The following is a 17,494-nucleotide window of genomic DNA, read 5'->3' as shown; positions in this document are numbered from 1 at the left end:
TAGCTCCATGCCCTGACCACAGCCTACTGCCCCTGACTGGTGTTCCTGGCTCTTGGAGGCTGCTAGCCTTTCCAACTGCAGCTCTTGTGTCTGCACTGGTTTCTGGCCTGCCACTCAGACCCCTGGTTGCCTCCCAGCCTGGATCATTTCTACCTTCTTCAATAGCCATTATTGAAGATCAAAGATCCTTTAGCAACAATTTACAACATCAGTAACCCATTTCTTCTCCCTTCCTGGCCATGGTGTGTGTGTGTGTGGAGGGGGGTCATAAATCTCAGGCATATTTCTCTCATGTGCTGTCCACCTTCTATTCTGAGACAGGATCTCTCACCTTGCCCAGAGCTCTCCAAATAGGCAGGGCTGGCTGGCCAGTGAGTTCCAGGGATCTGTATGTTTCTGCCTTCCATGAACTGGGATTACACATGTGTGTCATTATGTCTGGCTTTATTTTATTTTACATGATAAGATGGGGATCAAACTTCAGTCTTCATGCTTTCAAGGAAAACTCAATACTATTAAAGCTATTATCTCTCTGAGCCCATTGGCCACAGTTTGTAGGCTTTAATGCCGAACTAGGCATTGACTCCATGTCTGCTTTGGGATATCATGAGTGCTATATTGCCTGAGCTCTCTATCCATGGCATGAGCTCTGTAGCCCAACTGAGTCCCAGAGACCTCTGTGAAATTTCTCCATGACCTTGAGGGACTAGGAGTTAGCCAGATTTCCCGGTAGGCAGACAGATAGGGAAAAGGGCCATGGCTAGGTAATAAAGATGGCAAACTTCCAAGACTGGTTTAATCCTCCCCCACACACACCCCTCCCGCTTACCATACCTCCATAGACTGCCTCAGCAAGTTCAAGGCCTGATCATTAGGATACAATTGTTGGGGGCCAATCAGCCATCCTGTATTTCTTCCAACTAACCAACCCTACTTTAGAGGAAGAAGACTCTGCAGAGAGCTAAAAACCTCCAGCTTAAGAAGCTGGGTTTTTGGCTTCTTGAGTTCCCTGTCTGCTTTGCAGAGGGTCTTTCTCTGACTATCTGCTGCATGCATGCATTTCCTCAACCCCAATAGATATCCTTAGCAGCTGATTCAGTTGCTCCTGTTTGTGGTGCTCCAAATTTTCTCTCTCTACTGCTACCTGTCACACTGTAGATTTTTTTCCCTCCTTTTTAATTCTTTAGCTCTATCAAGACCCCTGGACTGTATCAATGTAAACAGCACACAATTCAGAGATGAGTGAGGTATTTAGTAATTAATATATCCCATAAAGTGTGCTAATAAGAAGGCTGACATCCCTAAAATCCCATCTCCTAGCAGGCGTTACAGTGGCCTCAGCTCAGGACCTCCGCTCCAATGGGACAATCATCTTCTGTGACCTGCCCACTTACCATGGTCCTGACACCATATTGCTTTTCCACTTTTTCCTTCAGCTGCTTGAAGCAGGCTTCCATGCGCTCGTGGAATGGCCTCAGCGCCTCTGTGACTTTGTCTCCATGAATCCTGATCCCTTCAGCCAAAAATGGAATCTGAAAAACACAGGTCGGTGTTTCTGATTTGGGGAAGGAGCAATACACAGCAGGAGGACGCAGCAGCAGGCTGGCTGCACTTGCTTTTTAGTTCCCAAATCAGAGTGACTGATTAAACTCATCAGCAGGCAGGTTAACACCTGTCTGCCCAGAGTTTAAATAAGAAATGTTGAAATAAGATTTATTAAAAATGTTTAAATAGGAATTGCTTGGGTCAGCTGGGCCTGGTGGAGCACACCTGTAATCCCAGCACTCTGGTAGGCAGTGGCAGGCAGATCTCTGTGAGTCTGAGGCCAGCCTGGTCTACATAGTCCACGACAGCCAGTGCTCCACAGAGAATCCCTATCTTGAAAAAAAAAATAATTAATTAATTTAAAAAAGAAAGAACTGAAGGGTCCTGAAGGGATCCAGGTGGTGGGCACGCTGTTACTTGGTAGGAGTCACCCAATCCATTCCAGAATAGACTCTGCACAAGTGTTTCTCTCTAGCGTTTGGGGAAAGTTGTGCTTTGAATGTGTACCCATATGCTTTGTTCTGGTAGCCAAAGGTCACGCTAGGGCTCATTTATCAGCTGAGAAGATTGTATTTATAGGCAATTGAGAAGCCTACCCCAAACATAACAATCCAATTATAGGCGATCTATAGCCCTGACGGATATTCTTACGTGGAAAGAAAAAACTAAATTTATTCTCCCTTAAAACCAAAAATAATCGCTTCTCTGCCGACACTACTGTCACAGGATATCCGTGCCAACACTTCACTTCCGACAGTAGAAATGACGCTGACCTTTAAAACCGTCACACAAGACATTTTCATTCTCTCAGTGCCAGAGAACCCTGGAGCAGTTTCGGCTAGGGGGTGGGCATGAGAACAGGCTCCACTCTGTCTCTGGCCTCTGCTTCTCCCCTAGCACCTGGACTGGAAGTTAGTCAGTCTCCAGTGCAATCAAGCTGAGAGGCTTCCTCTTAATAATTTATAATTAAATAAAAATACTGATTAAAAACAGATTTTCCTAATAAGACAGAATACCAATCTGAACCAGCGTATTTATTAGTGAGATGGATAATAAGTACACAATTGAATTTCATGTGAACAAACTCAAGGAATCTTAGCAAGAGGAATCAACTCATGAGCTATATCTGCTTCCATTTATAGCACACAGCTGCTGCCTCTCTTGTACTTCAGGGAAGGAGGGGCATGCAAACACCCCCATATTCAAGGCACCCAGCCTGCTCAGGGGGCATGGGTACAAAACTTTGTTATGCTGACAGTTGGGCATAAGCCAGTTCTCAATTTCTGTCCAGTTATCACATGAGGCCCATGTGCACGTGAGCTTTTTGAAACAGACAAGGTGCTTTCATATCCTGTAGGAATTCCTCATGCAAATTGCAGCTTCCCCAAGGCTTTGCCACCGTGCACCCGGGACTAGCCTCAAAAATGTTCATTGCTAGTCTTTTGCTTCCTGAATTCTGACTGGGCATGGGAGGGGAAGGGTGGAAGGGTGGGAGGTATGACAAAGATATACCGGGACGTCTTCAGATGGCATGGCAAAGGTGTTGTGTGTGGAAGAGGAAAGGCGAGCACAGGTGGGAAGGCTGTCTCTAGGTGAAACCACAGTCACTCTAGATGATAAGAGCAGTTCTGATTTAGAATGGCTGTCTCAAATGTGCAGAGCGCAATCCAATCATCCTGGTTTTTGTGGTGACGGTGATGGTGATGGTTGAGGGTGATACAATTATTCTTTGTCTCGGGGAGGCTACCTCCTCCCCGATGGTGATGGATGAGAGTGAGAGCTGAGACCCTTGTTTGCACCGGGATTGCTGGAACCTGCAGTTTGGCAGGTGAGACTTACAAGGTGAGAGAATTCAGTGCTCTCAGTCGTCTCTAATGCTGAGCAGATAAAGCCTTCTCATAGAATAGGATTTGGCCCCTGATTCTAGGTCTATTTGGAGCTGAGCTGCAGCTGTGATTCTAAATGAAAGGAAAGAAGATGCTATTCTGTGGATCTCAGTCCAACGTATGAGGTGCTTAATATACAAAGAGAAGCCATAGACCAAGGGCCTTTTTGTTCCACATGTTCAAAATATCTTTGGCAGGCAGATGCCTAACCCCACGCAGGATTGCCACAATTGCCCCAGGACTCGGAAACTGTGCCCCACAGCTTGAGTCGCCATGGGTACATTTTGGAATCTGTTATTTCTAAAGAGCCCCAGACTCTGGAAGAGAAGAGGGGGCTTCCTCAGCCACACCTCCAGTTATTCAAAGGGAACCTTCAGCTTGCCTCATGAGTGCCTTCCTCAAGTACCCTGCTGTGTGTGCTCTGCACAGGTCCAGGCCTTGCCAGCAGCAGGGAACACTTGACAGCTTTGTTCATTGCTCCGAGGGCACCAGCCCCTGCAGAAAGGGCGGTGCCTGTTGTCAGCTGGGGATGATGAGTGAGGCTGGTCTCTCATCTCTGTACATTTCAAAGAAAATAAGTACTCTGCATAGCAGTCTAGCAGGAGGAGGCGTGGGCTCATCTTTGGACACTCTGCAGGTGTGTTTGAGGGAAGCCAGAGCTGAGGCTTTGAGGAAGAAGCGCCTGACTATCGACTGCAAAGTCTGCGGGCCCTAGGCAGCCTGCAGCATGCCCAGACTTCCGGCTATGGAGGGCAGATTATCACAATCTTCTTTAGAACCACAAAGCAGAGGTGAGGAGCAGGCCCGGGCCAACCAGCCAGTCTCAGTGGAACTGCAGGTGCTGGAGACCGTATACCTGTGCTGTAACTCAGCCAGCAAACCCTGGGACTCCTCCCAGGAGAAACCCCACTCTGCCTGGATAGAATTTCTGAAAAAACCCAAACTGAATAAACTAACGAGCAAAATGAGAACCAGGCTAACTGTAAAGCTCTCATTTTTTTAATGAACATACAACTCAATTACTGATACGAAGATATCAAAACACTTGCAAATGAGAGCAAAATCACAGGTAATGTTCTGAATATGTATTTTTTTCCCTTTGCTCTTTGATTTAATGAAGTTGCTAGAAAACAGATTCTTTCTTTCAACTTTCCCAAGAGCTGTTTTAAAATTCATCTTTTAATATAGTTATTAGGAGCGATGACATGGTGCTGGCATAAAGTCTCTCTCTGGGGAACAAATTATTTTCCTCTGTATGACTTGAAACTCATAAAATCCAATTTGCTGTAAAAGCTTACAGGGGTTGGGGGGGTGGTGGAAATCAATAGAACTTCCACAGACCAAACTAGTTTTTGTGTTATAGCATTCTTGGGTATTTTGAGTTCTGTGTTCTCTTTGTTTCTGGTGCTTCAAATGGAATCATCCAAAATTTAAACTCTTTTCTATGCTTTCTTTATTTTTAAGTAAAAGTCACAGGGAGAATGGAGATGTGACTTACTTCTCTGTGAAGCATCCACTAATTAACCAACAGTATTGCACACTTTGCATTCGGAGAATCTAATTATGTCACAAAACAATTCCAGGGCAATCAGACTTCAAGAGATTTATGACAAAAGTCAAAATATCTCCTTTTCATGTAATTCTCTTAAAAATGTATAAAGCGACATATTCATGTAAAATGGCCATGATATGAAAAAAGAAAACCCAAATAATAAAAAGTCTTGGTGAAGATCTTGAATTTGGGGTATAAGACGATTCAGCTACTTTAGATAAGTTTGGTAACGGCTGAAAGCCACAGACTAGAATTTTATGCAATACAGAAAATCTAACCTTCAGTATAGACAGAGTCCAGAAAGCAGGGAGATGGCAGGCATTTGTACACTCGTGTTCATTTCATTATTAGTTACAGCAGCCACAAGGCAGACACAACCCAAATGCTCACCACAGAATATTGTTTAGCTTTACAAAAAGATACCCTAACATACGCTACAACACGGATGAACCTTGACGTCACTATGCCAAGAGAAATAAAACACACCAAAGGACCAATCATACACAGTTCTACTCATGGAGTTTCTTAGAGTCACCAGGTCCATACAAACTGAACGTAGAAGGGCAGATGCTGGAAGCTGAGGGAAGAAAGGATGGGAAGCACGATTAGAGCTGGTGTATACGTGTGTACAGTGTGTACTGAGAGCTGTGAAAAGCTAGTCATCGAATACATCTGAACGCAAGTTTAGAAGACGTCCAACTTGGCTGCGAACCCTAACCTAGCCCCACTCCCTAAGAGGTCTCACTGGCCAATGTGCTGGTGACAGAGATGTCACAAGGATGAGACTGTTTTAGGAGTCAGTATAGGATGCCCAGAAGGTTTCCTAGGAAGAACAGTTCTGTGCTGAGCCTGGGTGTCCTTAGGCACACTCAAGAGTCTGGGGCCAGGCTTAGCCATACACGCAGCCTGAACACCTGCACAACTCTAACACAAGCTGGCTAGCTCTCCAGCTCCTCCAGCGTGGGCACATTCCTAACTCCTGCGGACCTGGCCCACTCCCTGCCTTCTGTAGTCTGGCTAGGAAAATTACACCTGGTGGAGATCATGGAGTCAGCACATCTTTGCTGCCTGTGTGAGGGGAGCTGCAGCAAGTTGCTCTGGTGGCAGAGCGAATACAGATGGAGGGAGTGTAGAACACCCAGCCCAGGGGTTCCGGAAACACAGACACCAGGGAATCCAAGGGGCCCTCTGCAGCTTCCTACTCTAGAAGTAGACAGCCAAGAAGCAAGAATGGAGTCAACGTAGCATTCAGAACCACAGCTGGGCAAACACAAACAATGATACTCATCCTTCAGAGCTGCCTCCTCACAATGGAAGGGCAGCTCACAGGGCAGGCTGCAGCTACCCTATGGAGCTCTCTCTCTGTCTGTATGTGTGTCTGTCTGTCTGTCTCTCTTTCTCACCACAGGGACTGAGGTATGAGCTTTTGCAGCTCTGAGTCTACCTTGATATCTGATATTCTTCTATTCTAGCAGACAAAAGCTTCCTAGCAGATCTTGTTCACTTGCAACACAGAATTTTTTGGGTGTTTAAGTGACTTTATCACAGTGGGGTATCACAGTGAGTATGTTGATCCCGAGGCTGCCGCCATTCTGCTAGGAATGTGTGTGAAGGGGCCGAGTCACCCGTCTTCCCTTCCTAGCCATACAAACCTGCCAGGCTATCAGGTCCTTGAGCTTCTCAATCTGCCCATGGGCCTCAGGGTGCTCCTGCAGGTATCGGTCTGTGAAGAAAGCCTGTGGAGACAGGAGAGCTGTTCAGCACAGGTGACTGCCCAGCACAGCATTGTGCATTGGAGCCTCAAGAAGAGAACAATAACCTAGTGCCACAGCCCTCCCATGGCACTCCCTGTAGACCCAGGGTTAACCGGCCCCCATCCCCAGGGCCCAAGGTCAAACACAATACATGGAGTACACAGGCAGCCAGGAGTGCAGAAAGGCCATAGCAGGTCTAGATTACTTAGCCCTGTTGAGTAGGAATGGCTCCTGTCCTCTCAGCTGCACCAATGCCTGGAAGCTCACCTACATATCTGATATACTTCTGTTCTATTGATTCCAGCCAGACCAAGAGGACACAGACACTGGGAAGTTACTAACTTTTCTCCCACAATCATTGCCAGCTCACTAGTAGAGCCCTTTTGGTCTCAGGTTTCACGGTTTAGATCTGTGTCAACCAAGTTCTTTTGTGTAAAGCCAGCAGACAAATGGTTTAGTCTTGCGGACCACATAGGCCTCGTGGCTCAAATATGTCACTGTGGTATCAGGAAAACTGTCACAGGAAAGAAGTAAATAAATGCGTGGCAGCTTCGGCATCTGCGAAAATGGGCAGTGGGCTATGGTGAGCAGACCTGGGTTAGCCTGTACCCATGATATTCAGTTTCAGCCCATTCCCACCAATTCTTACTATTGAGGAAGGCTAGAGACGTTTCCACTGAACCTACGTCATCTCCCTAGGGTAAACATTTGGATTCCTGTTTGTCCCCAGGATGGAGTCTTCAGGCCCTTAATGACTCCCAGGAGTTCTGGAAAGTGATGGTAACTCTTCAGGATAACTTCTGGGTCTCAGGGGATGGAGCCTGAGAATACTCAGGCCATCCCAGCTATGCCACTCACCTTCTCATAATTGGCAAAGCCACCCATGACGGCGGGATCCACAATGCCATTCAGGAGCATGGACAGGGGGTTGATAGGTAGGCCTGGGTCATCCAGGTGCTGCTGGACCATGCTGCTGATCTTGTCATTGGTCAGCTGCATTGTCTCGATGGCATTCTCCAGCGGGCTGATCTCTACCTGTAAGAAAGAGAGCATGGGGCCATCACCCCAGGTCCTGTAGTGCACAGTTGAGGCAGCCTTCATGGCCTCCTGTACATTTTTCTTCCAACACATGGTTTCTGTGCAAACATGGGTATTTGGGGTAATGAAAATTCAGTCGTCTTGTGAATGTTAATGAAGAATTTTTTGGGACTTGGCTTTCCACCAGACCTCAGCCTGGCCACGCTATATGGTCTCATGGCTAATGTTCTGACAGCCTTCTATTTACCTTGGTAGCTTAGTGAAAGAGAACTGAGGTCTCAGACCATGTCCCCAGGAGGAAGAAGGTCCTGAGGACTCTGGGGGGCTGGGAGCTCCATCTTGGCTGAGGTGGAGTGGAGAGGTCTGCTGGAGCAGGGACATATATGTTCATGGAAGGGCCCACAGCTCTCATTGGCATGGGCAAAAAAAAAAAAAAAAAAAAAAAAAAAAAAAAATCAGTGGGCATACACTAGGAAAGAGCCAAACTGGCAAGCTTAGCCAAGTCCTTAAGCCAAATCACCAGGTGTTTCAGGGACTCACTGTTAATTGAATGGCAGGAGCCATCGCTTGAGGTAGCATCCAGCCCAGTGAAAACACATGAACAAAAGCATATTTTAATTAGATTTTTTTTGAGACAGAATATCTTGTAGCCTGAGGTTGGCTTCTTCAAATTCAACATACAGATGAAGATAACATTGAGACTTGTGATCCCCGTGTATGCTAGTATTACTGATGTACACGGCCACCCTCAGTTTATGTGGTGCTGAGGATAGGACTCAAGACTCTGTGCACACAGAGCGAGCATTCCATCAAGTGGGCTACTCCATCCTTATCTTTTTGTTAGATCATTTTATATGGGCAATTATCATAGTCCTGATATTTTGGTCCTGGCAATAAACCTAGGGCACAGTTCTGTGTTTTGTTAGTGAAGCCATCCTGTAGCTCCCCACAAATGTGAGTTCCATGTAAATAAAACTCACGGTGCTAGATGTGACTTGGTGGTTAACAGGACTGGCTGCTCTTCCAGCGGACTTGAGTTTGATTCTGAACATCCACATGTTGGCTCATAACCATCTGTAGCTCCAATACCAGGGGATACAATACCCTCTCTTTTGGCCTCAACTGGCACTGCATGTATGTGGCACATATGGGACACACATGCAGGTAAAATGCCCATTCATAAACAAAAGCAAACAACAAAATAACCCGGTATCACAGTGAGGAAAAGTTTGGCTAATACGTTGGGAATCATGTCTTTAAAAATATGATCAAGGAGGAATACATTCTCACTTGAAATGAGTAAATTCTATTCATTGAGTTGTCATGTAAATGGCAACAAAACAACCATTGGTAGAAAGTTTATGGCAGTGGGAACATACTTTAAACTTTTCATTTAGTTAAGAGAAAGAACTATCAAAGCAACACAGCTGTGGCTGAAATTACTAACGTGTGAGAGGGAATGGGGTCAGCTGGCTCTGGGGTATAAGGTGCTGGAGGAGATGGGGAGATATTGATGTTTTAAGGTACACACAGTGATCCTTGGGGACAAGGAGGGCGTGTCAAATGCAATGGGAGAGGGAGGCAGCCACTTCTTCTAGGGCGTGTCCTTACCATGAAGACAGACTTGACTTCAAACCACCTTAAAATTCCTGGTAGTTTGTAGGCGGTGGTGTAGATGGTTCTCTCGATCCACATATTCTGTAAGCAGAATTCACATAATATATGTCAGGAGGCAGATGCCAGTAGGAAGGGGCTCTTTTCTGCTGGGTATCCGTGTGACCCCATCAGGTGAGTCCTCCAGGAGAACAGGGTCTGCTTGTGTTCTCAAAGGATAAGTGTGTGCTGAGGAAACCTCAGGAGCCATGTTCTACTTAACAGTCATAGCACATCATCAAAAGGCACTGTCACACACGCCTCTCTGCTGTTTGGCAAGAGAATATAGTGGGTGAGCAGGGGTGATGTAAACACCCCAGAATAAGAGGGGTTCTCTCTTCAATAAGTGTGTTTAGGGGAGGGGTCCAACTGAGTTTACAGAAGAAACTCAAAGGCACAAACCCCTCAAAGTCAAAGTTTCCTAAAACTGGCCTCTTGTGTTTTTAATAAAAATCACCATTTTAAACAACACAATTATTATGTTTATATTGTATGGGAACATAGTGTAGAAATAGAAGAGAGGCACATACCACAATGCACCGGTGAGGACCTGAACACTTTAGTGTTCTTTATTCAAGACTTCTCACTCAGTGTTATGCTTTTTTTCACATGTATATTTTGTTTAAATTTTTTTTTCTTTTGAGATAAGGTCTCATGTAACTCCCCTGGCCCGAACTTGGTAGGTAGCTGAGGGTGAACTTGAACTTTTGAACCTTAGTGTTAGGATTACAGGTGTGTTCCACGATACCACTCAGCTTATGCAGAGCTGGGGATCAGACCTTACAGGCATGCACCACGATACCCACTCAGCTGATGCAGTGCTGGAGATCAGACCTAGGTCTTCCTGCATTCCAGGTAAGCATTCTACCATCCAAAACATAACCTCGGTCCTAGGTGTATCTTAAAAGTGTTTTCAAAATTGCAGTCCTTATAGAGCTTTACCTCACATACTGCAGGAAAGGTTTTCTAACCAATGAGACAGGCTGTTTCTTTAATGGTTGGTCCACAGCTCTAGCAGAGGGGCAAACCATAACCCTCCAGACTGCCACCTTCTCAGACCTATCCAGTTGTGAGGTGACAATCACAGAAAACTGCTCTGGCCTTTAGAACCTCTGAGACTCCAGAGGAAAGTGAGGGGACTGCAGGAGCTTGGGCCACAGGCAGATCTTTGTTTTGTAGGCCAGGTTCTTCTGCCTGTGTTCTTGAGGATTTGCCAGAGAAAGGGTAGCCTTTCAGAGCCTGTCCACACTCCCCTTCATGCCCATACCCTTGTGAATACCCTGGATATATCTTGGGCTTTATGGTCATTTCTTAACTTAGACACCCACCTTGGTTGGTTCCTCCTCAATGGCCCTGATTTCTAAAGTTTTACCCCCTACCAGGCTTATAGATGCTGAGCACAGCTCTTGGCCTCATAGGGCAGTTTTCCTAGCCCTTGTTCTTGGGGTCAGAAGCCTTGTAGAAGGAGTCAGGCTTAAGCTTCTCACTACTGAAAGAGATTTTGCTCTTTTTCTAGAAGCCTGAACCTTTGTCTGGTGGTGAAGGGCTAAATCCCACGGCTTTGGAATGCTCCATCTACGTGTAAGGACCCAAATGGGGCCATCGGAGGATTTTGGGGCCATCTAGAAGCAGCACAAGCTCCGGGGCTTAGCACAGCTCAAAATGTCAGGTGTCTCAGTTATTCTTAGCTCCGCTGCCGGCTCATTGAGTACCATTCAGCAATTTGCTTGGCCTCTATGTGTCTGTTCTTTACAGTGTAAGAATATACATACTGCAAGATGGGGGAGGTATTTGTGTCCCAGACACTGCAGAAAGAATGGCATGATTTATTATTATGAAGGAATTACTCAGAAAACTGTGAATCCACCATTAGCGTGGATGTCCAGGGTGTCTGTGCCTAGTCTCTGACCCTGGTCACACCATGAGGACCAGCCACCAAAGGTTTGGCATGTTGGCACTGGCCAAGAAACCCAACCTTTGTTAAAACAATGAGTTGCCTCACTCCAAGCTCATCACAGAGACACTGGTATGGGGCCAGAAGGGATGTCATGAAGGTGACTCCAAGGAGCTGTGAAGGAAACGCAGGTTTTCCCCTTGAAGATTCCTGGGAAGAGAGGGCAAAAGTCCCTTTCTCCAAAGCAGCCCTGACAGCAGGCTCTGAACTATGCTTTGGGTCAGGTGTGCATGTTAATTTACCTTTAGCTTCCTGTACCCTACAGACCTTTAAAGGACAAATGAAACCATGCTATCAGGGCTGGTCCTTGCTGTCACCCAGGGGCTAAGGTCTCTTGAAACATGGCTTTGACGAGGGATTCTGAAGGGAGGAGTTCCAGTATAACTTGTCAAAGTACAGCTTTGTCTGAGGCTTTTGGAAATATGCTCTATTAAAGCAATTCATCTGTACAGTTTCTTTGAATGTGTGTCTGTGTGTCTGTGTGTGCAGGTAGAGGGCAGAGGTCAACCTTGGCTAGGGCTCCTTTTGTACTCTTCACCTTGTTTTGGTACATAGGGTCTCTTAGCAGGACCTGGGGCTTACCTAGTCAGCTTGAGTGGCTAGCCAGTGCGCTCCAGGGATCTCCCTTACTCTGTCACGCCAACACTGGGATTACAAGTATGCATCATCCACCTAGCTTTTTGGACATAAGTTCTGGGATGAACTTCAGGTCCCCATGTTTGTATGGCAAACACTTTATTAACCGTGTCATCTCCCCAGTCCTGCAAGTATAATTCCTAGAAGACTATATAGGTGTGTATTACTATTTCTGGGACCAATGTAGTGGCTGCAAAAAGGAAGAACTGTCTGGCAATGTCTAGAGCCCTGATTGGTTGACATGACTGGGGAGATGAGGCTGGGTTCAGATTAGAGACACATGGCATATTCTCAAAGAGGGATCACCCAGTCCATAAAGACAGTGGGGACATAGCTACAGTATAATGAGTTACAGGGAGGCCCTGGTGCTTGCCTCACCTGTCATTGTCACCCAAGGCCAAATAAGCCTCTGAGGTTCTAAGCACTGAGATTCACTGGAAGGGAACACCCACGGCTCTAATGCCATTGGTCCATCATTGCATGTCTCAGCTACCTCACTGATGAGCTGTGTGAAATGCTACTAGCACTACTCAGTCTAGAGTGTAATGCTTATGTGATATCTGCCTGTAATACACAGAGATATTTAGCACTGTCCATGGTGGCCTTGCGGTGATGTGCTCTCTCCAGGCCCTTCTGTGGCCGGAAGACTAGGTGAGGATTTTTGTGGGTTTTGTTACAGCATTTGTAGGTATTATTGTTTAATTACCGCAAATTCATTGTCTGGGTTTTTCTCCCCTTTCCGGATAGGCCGAGAATATTCAAATCGCTGGACCTCATTCACCCTGTAAAAACTGTAGAGACAGAAAAATCATTAGACTTTTAACCTGAAAGCAGCCAAATGCTGTTAAGACTTGGGTGTGTGTGTGGGGGTCTGTTTCAGAACACAGCGCTACATCTCAGGAATTGTACCCAAACTTGACCTGAAGCCACTGCCCTGGCTCCTCCTCCAGCAGCTCCTGGAGATAGAAAAATTGATTGGAGACTTTCCCCTCCTCTTTGTCTCTGCCAGCCCTCAGGGAGAAGGATGCTGAGTAAGGACAGACCTGGCAAAGACTTGGAAAGGTGATGTGAGGGAGAGAAAAAGCCTGTGGGCTCAATAGGTGTGTCCACTATTTAAAAAAAAATCAATCATGTGTCATTTTAGTAATACATATATATATATATATATGCATATATATATATATATATATATATATATATATATATATATATTCTTTTTTTTAGACAGTTTCATTATGTAGCCCTAGATGGCCTGTACTTTGTTATGTAGACCAGGCTGGCCCTGAACTCACAGACATCCCCTGCCTCTGCCCCATCTAGATGAAATAATTTGATAACTTACCTAAATAAATTGACAATATTCAAAAAAGGTATCACATGCTCTAATTTCAGACTTTTGAGATGTAGACTTAGAGTAGTGCACAGGGCCATAAACAGCCTATTGTCTGTCTTCCTTGGGGACTACGGGTGGGGGATGGCCCTGTGCTCGTGAAGTATGTGTATGTGTGCGTGTGCATGTATGTTGTGACTTCTCTCCTCAAGAGGGAATACACGCAAAACCACCTGAGGGGCTCCGTGAGTCTCTATTTGCCCAACGCTGCATTTCTTTGAATGCACTAGACTGCAAACAGCCTGCAAACCCTACTTTGTTTCCATGACTGCCAGGGCAACAGTGATGAAAGGCTAAAGGGCCCAGGGAACTCCAGGATGAGGAACAAACAGAGCAGAGGAGGAGCACGCATCAAAGAGGCTGCAGCTCCCACCAGGACAGAGATCAAATAGAGAATCCACCACATCAAAGAACCTCTGGGGAGGCTAGCTCTATAGTGCTGCCCAGATGCAGTTCAGCACAGGTGTGTGTGTGTGTGAGCTCAGTCCCACTGGGATACCTGAAGTTTAAATGCCACTGCATGACCCTGTCTGTGAGTTCATATGTGGGGATGCACATGTGCACATATGGAGGGCAGAGGACAACCCTGGGCGTGATCCTTCAGGCATCTTCCACCTTTTCTTTGAGACAAGGTCTTTCAATAGCCTGGAACTCTGTCAACTATGCTCTGTTGGCTGACCAGTGAGTTTATACAGCTCCCTCAGTCTTGACTTCCAATCTTGCCATCACTGGGTTAGAGCACGAAGCACCTTGCCTGTTTTATTTTATTATTATTTTTCTTTAATGAGGGTTCTGGGGATTAAACAAAGATCCTCATGCTAGCAAGGCAAGTACTTTACCAGTGGAGTGAACCCTCTGACCCCGGGGCAGAAGGTTTTTGCTTTGTACCTTCATGAGGAGCAAATATTCCAATCTCGGTTTCCATGTCAGACAAGGCAGTGAGTTCATACCTCCACAGGGCAGGGGCAGGGCTAACTTTGAATACTACTGTGGACTCTACCCTGAATGTGTGGACTGTAAGGAGAGCCAAGGGCCACCTCCTTCCTCCTGGGTTTCATCTTTGCAGCCCCTGGGAAAGGAATCCTGTATACTCTTCTAATTACTTCTTTCCTTTTATGGGTGCCAGAAATCATTAGCTGCCCTTGTTCTTAGAAGAGGGCAGAAAAATCATCCAGCATTGCTCTTCAAATGTTAAAATCCATATTTAAAAAGGTAGAATTATTTGTAAGAGACCCACTGTCAGCATCTTTTCACCTCCTATTGGTAAGAAAAGTGGTTTGATTACCTTACAATCTGTTCTGATACCGGCCGGTGAAATTTAGGGGGCAAATCTAGCTTGGGCTTCACTGTGAAGCACTGGATGTCTGAGGAAAGAGGGTTAAAGACCAAATGGCAGCCATGCATGACAACCGAGAGAAGGCCCGTCCCCTGAAGGCACCAGTGTACCAACTCTTCCCATGAATGGCCCTCCTGCTGTCTTAAAGGATACACTGGCCAGGAGAAGTCTTAATGTCATCGCCTGGTGGAGATGTCGTCTTCATTTTCTCAGCATTTGGAAACTGAGTTAAGAGCCGAGCTTCAAAATCTTCCCGTCGCTCATATTCTTTTCCTCGGTAAATGAACACTTTTCCCTGGAAACAATGACCTTTGTTAAATAACATCACAGGTGAAGGACCAAGAAAAGTTCACACACAAGAACACTGGTCTTCAAAAATGTGTTTGACAGCTTTATTTGTTTGGACAGCTTTCTTTGTTTGTTTTTGTTTTTAGGCCACTACATTTGAGAATAACTAGCAACCGCACTCTTCAATCAAGAACACCAAATTTCATATGGCTGAACACTCACCAGGAGCTTTATTCTTAATGATACAAGCCAACTAAATACCTAAGGAGTCCAGCAAGATGGCTTAGCAGGTAAAGGCACCTGTAAGTCAAGGCTGACAACCTGAGTTCAATCCCTGGGATCCACATGATACAAGGAAAAGTGACTCCCACAAGTTGTCCTCTGAATTCCATATGTACATCCATATGTACATCATGGCACATGTATACACACACACACACACACACACACACACACACACACACACAAGTCTACTTTTATATAAAGAAATGTAATAAGTAACCAAACAAGGCACAGGATCCCTACACATGTTCACATAGGGTTAACCTGGCCAGTGTGTATGGACAAGATATTTGAATGTATTTGTTTTTGTATGCTGACTGGGAAATGGTTATTAAAAGGTGAATTTCCCCACAGAACTGTGATCACTGTAGGGGATGCTTAGCCTCCTTCTCCTTTTTTATTTTATTTTAATTTTTTTAAGTTCTGTCCTGGAACTCACTATGTAGACCAGGCTGACCTCAAACTCATAGAGAGCCAGCCACCTGCCTCCGCCTCCCAGATGCTGTGATTCAAGGATTGCGACACCACACCTATCACCTTCTACTTTCATTTGCAGGGAAGCAGTAAGGATTCTTGCTTGGGGAGCCCTTCACACTCTGCTGTAAGCAACCTGGATAAGCAGCTACAAAGTAAGCCACACCTTCCTAGCTTCTGCTCCAACCCATCTCTCTCAGTAACATCCCCAGAAGTTACTATCCTGTCAAGAGAGTGGTTTGTCCTGCTTTTATTTTGTTAATTTATTACTCTTTGACAAAAAGTATCAACTCCGGTCATATATTTGGAATTTACTCTTTTGTGAAAATCCCTATGCATATGTAAAATTAATTTGTTTTTAAGCTTCTCTCATGTGAATTGGGTCCTGTGTTAATTGGGTTCCTAGATACTGCAAAGAGTCTACATGGGAACCCAGCAGCCAGTGGCAGTGGCCTCTCCCCTGTAGCCTTAATTAAGTAGTTTCTCTCCTGCCAAAAAGAATATAGCTCTGCACTGGACTAAGGAGAGGTCCTCAGAGCCTGACCTGACTTATGGTGTCACATGGACAAGAGCAAAGATGGAGGAAAGGAGACCCAGGCCAAACAGGAAGACCCTGAACTCCTGGCATCCCTGAATCCTGGAGACTGGCAATGAGTGGATGATTACTCAACAGTGACTAAATGTTCACAGCGCTTAGGGCTGACTCTTGTCATTTCCAAGTCACATCCTCCAATTTAGACTTCACTGGAAGCTGTTAGCAAAGGCCAGACTAGGTGGCCCTGGTGTGTCCTTACGCCCAGCTGCACTGTGCCTACCTTGTCTATGTGAGTTTGAGGCAGTCGCTGTAAGGTACATCTGGGAGGAAGGGTCCTGAAGAGACACAACAGATCTCTTTAAGGACCATGGAGGGAGGGCATGTCAGAAGAGTCACAAACAGGTGTCAGTGACTAGCTCATAGCACCACTGCTGTCCTTTGAGGGCTGCTGCCTCTCCCACCTGCCTAGTCCTTTCCTCTCCTGCTTCCGTCTAACTAGAAACTCCTTTGTACCAGTTGGTCATGCTAGGAGCTGCCCCAACTTATTAGTGGCCGTTTACGGCTAGACATGGCTTGGCAGCGGTGAGGAGGAGGAAGACAGAGAAAGAGTAGCAAGAGGGAGACAGAGGTAATAGCATTTTGCCACACATTCTTAGATCTGTGTAGACTCAGCCATAAGTAAAAGCTTATCTAATTAATACATTGTCACAGAGATAAGGGGAGACACCTGGGACGTGCAATTAACTACCCTGGCTGTGGCTTGGATGCCCCTGCCACTCTGAAATATGGTCACCAATGTAACGGTGGCTGGGTAATGGGTGTTGGGAACGCCTCCAGAAATTTTCTTCTGCTACCCTACAGGGCCTCATCAGATACAGAATCTCCTGGCTTCTTCTTTCTGGACTTCCCAGCCTCCAGATCTCTGAACAATAAATTTTTGTGGTTTATAAATTACCCAGTCTAAGGTGTTTTCTTATAACAGTCCAAACCAATCTGAACAGTCCCCTTTTCAAATCCCAATTTATTCTGCAGTTTAACAAATTACTAAGGAAGTAACAGTTTAAGAATTATATTTTTTTTTCCTGCTTTGTGCTTAGGTATGGTTTGAAGCATCATTATGGAAGAAAGAAATGCCTGATTTTTTTTTTTTTTTCTGGAAGAAAAATGTCAG

The 17,494-nt window shown here is 45.6% G+C and overlaps 1 protein-coding gene across 2 annotated transcripts in view; it reads right to left on the bottom strand.

Annotated features, from left to right (window-relative positions):
- The window catches only part of Dock1 (dedicator of cytokinesis 1), a 494,434-nt gene that overhangs the window by 19,600 nt on the left and 457,340 nt on the right, over positions 1–17,494 (bottom strand). For both annotated transcript variants that reach the window (XM_060381413.1, XM_060381416.1), the window contains exons 41-47: positions 14,898–15,039; positions 14,694–14,772; positions 12,725–12,809; positions 9,387–9,473; positions 7,596–7,772; positions 6,636–6,719; positions 1,395–1,532 (exon numbers count right to left, since the gene is read on the bottom strand). In XM_060381413.1, the coding sequence (XP_060237396.1) occupies positions 1,395–1,532; positions 6,636–6,719; positions 7,596–7,772; positions 9,387–9,473; positions 12,725–12,809; positions 14,694–14,772; positions 14,898–15,039 (792 nt within the window). The remainder of the gene's footprint in view (positions 1–1,394; positions 1,533–6,635; positions 6,720–7,595; positions 7,773–9,386; positions 9,474–12,724; positions 12,810–14,693; positions 14,773–14,897; positions 15,040–17,494) is intronic.

Source organism: Meriones unguiculatus, chromosome 1 (genome assembly GCF_030254825.1).
Source record: "Meriones unguiculatus strain TT.TT164.6M chromosome 1, Bangor_MerUng_6.1, whole genome shotgun sequence".
NCBI classification, from domain to species: Eukaryota; Metazoa; Chordata; class Mammalia; order Rodentia; family Muridae; genus Meriones; species Meriones unguiculatus.
This window is presented reverse-complemented; position numbering and strand designations above follow the sequence as displayed.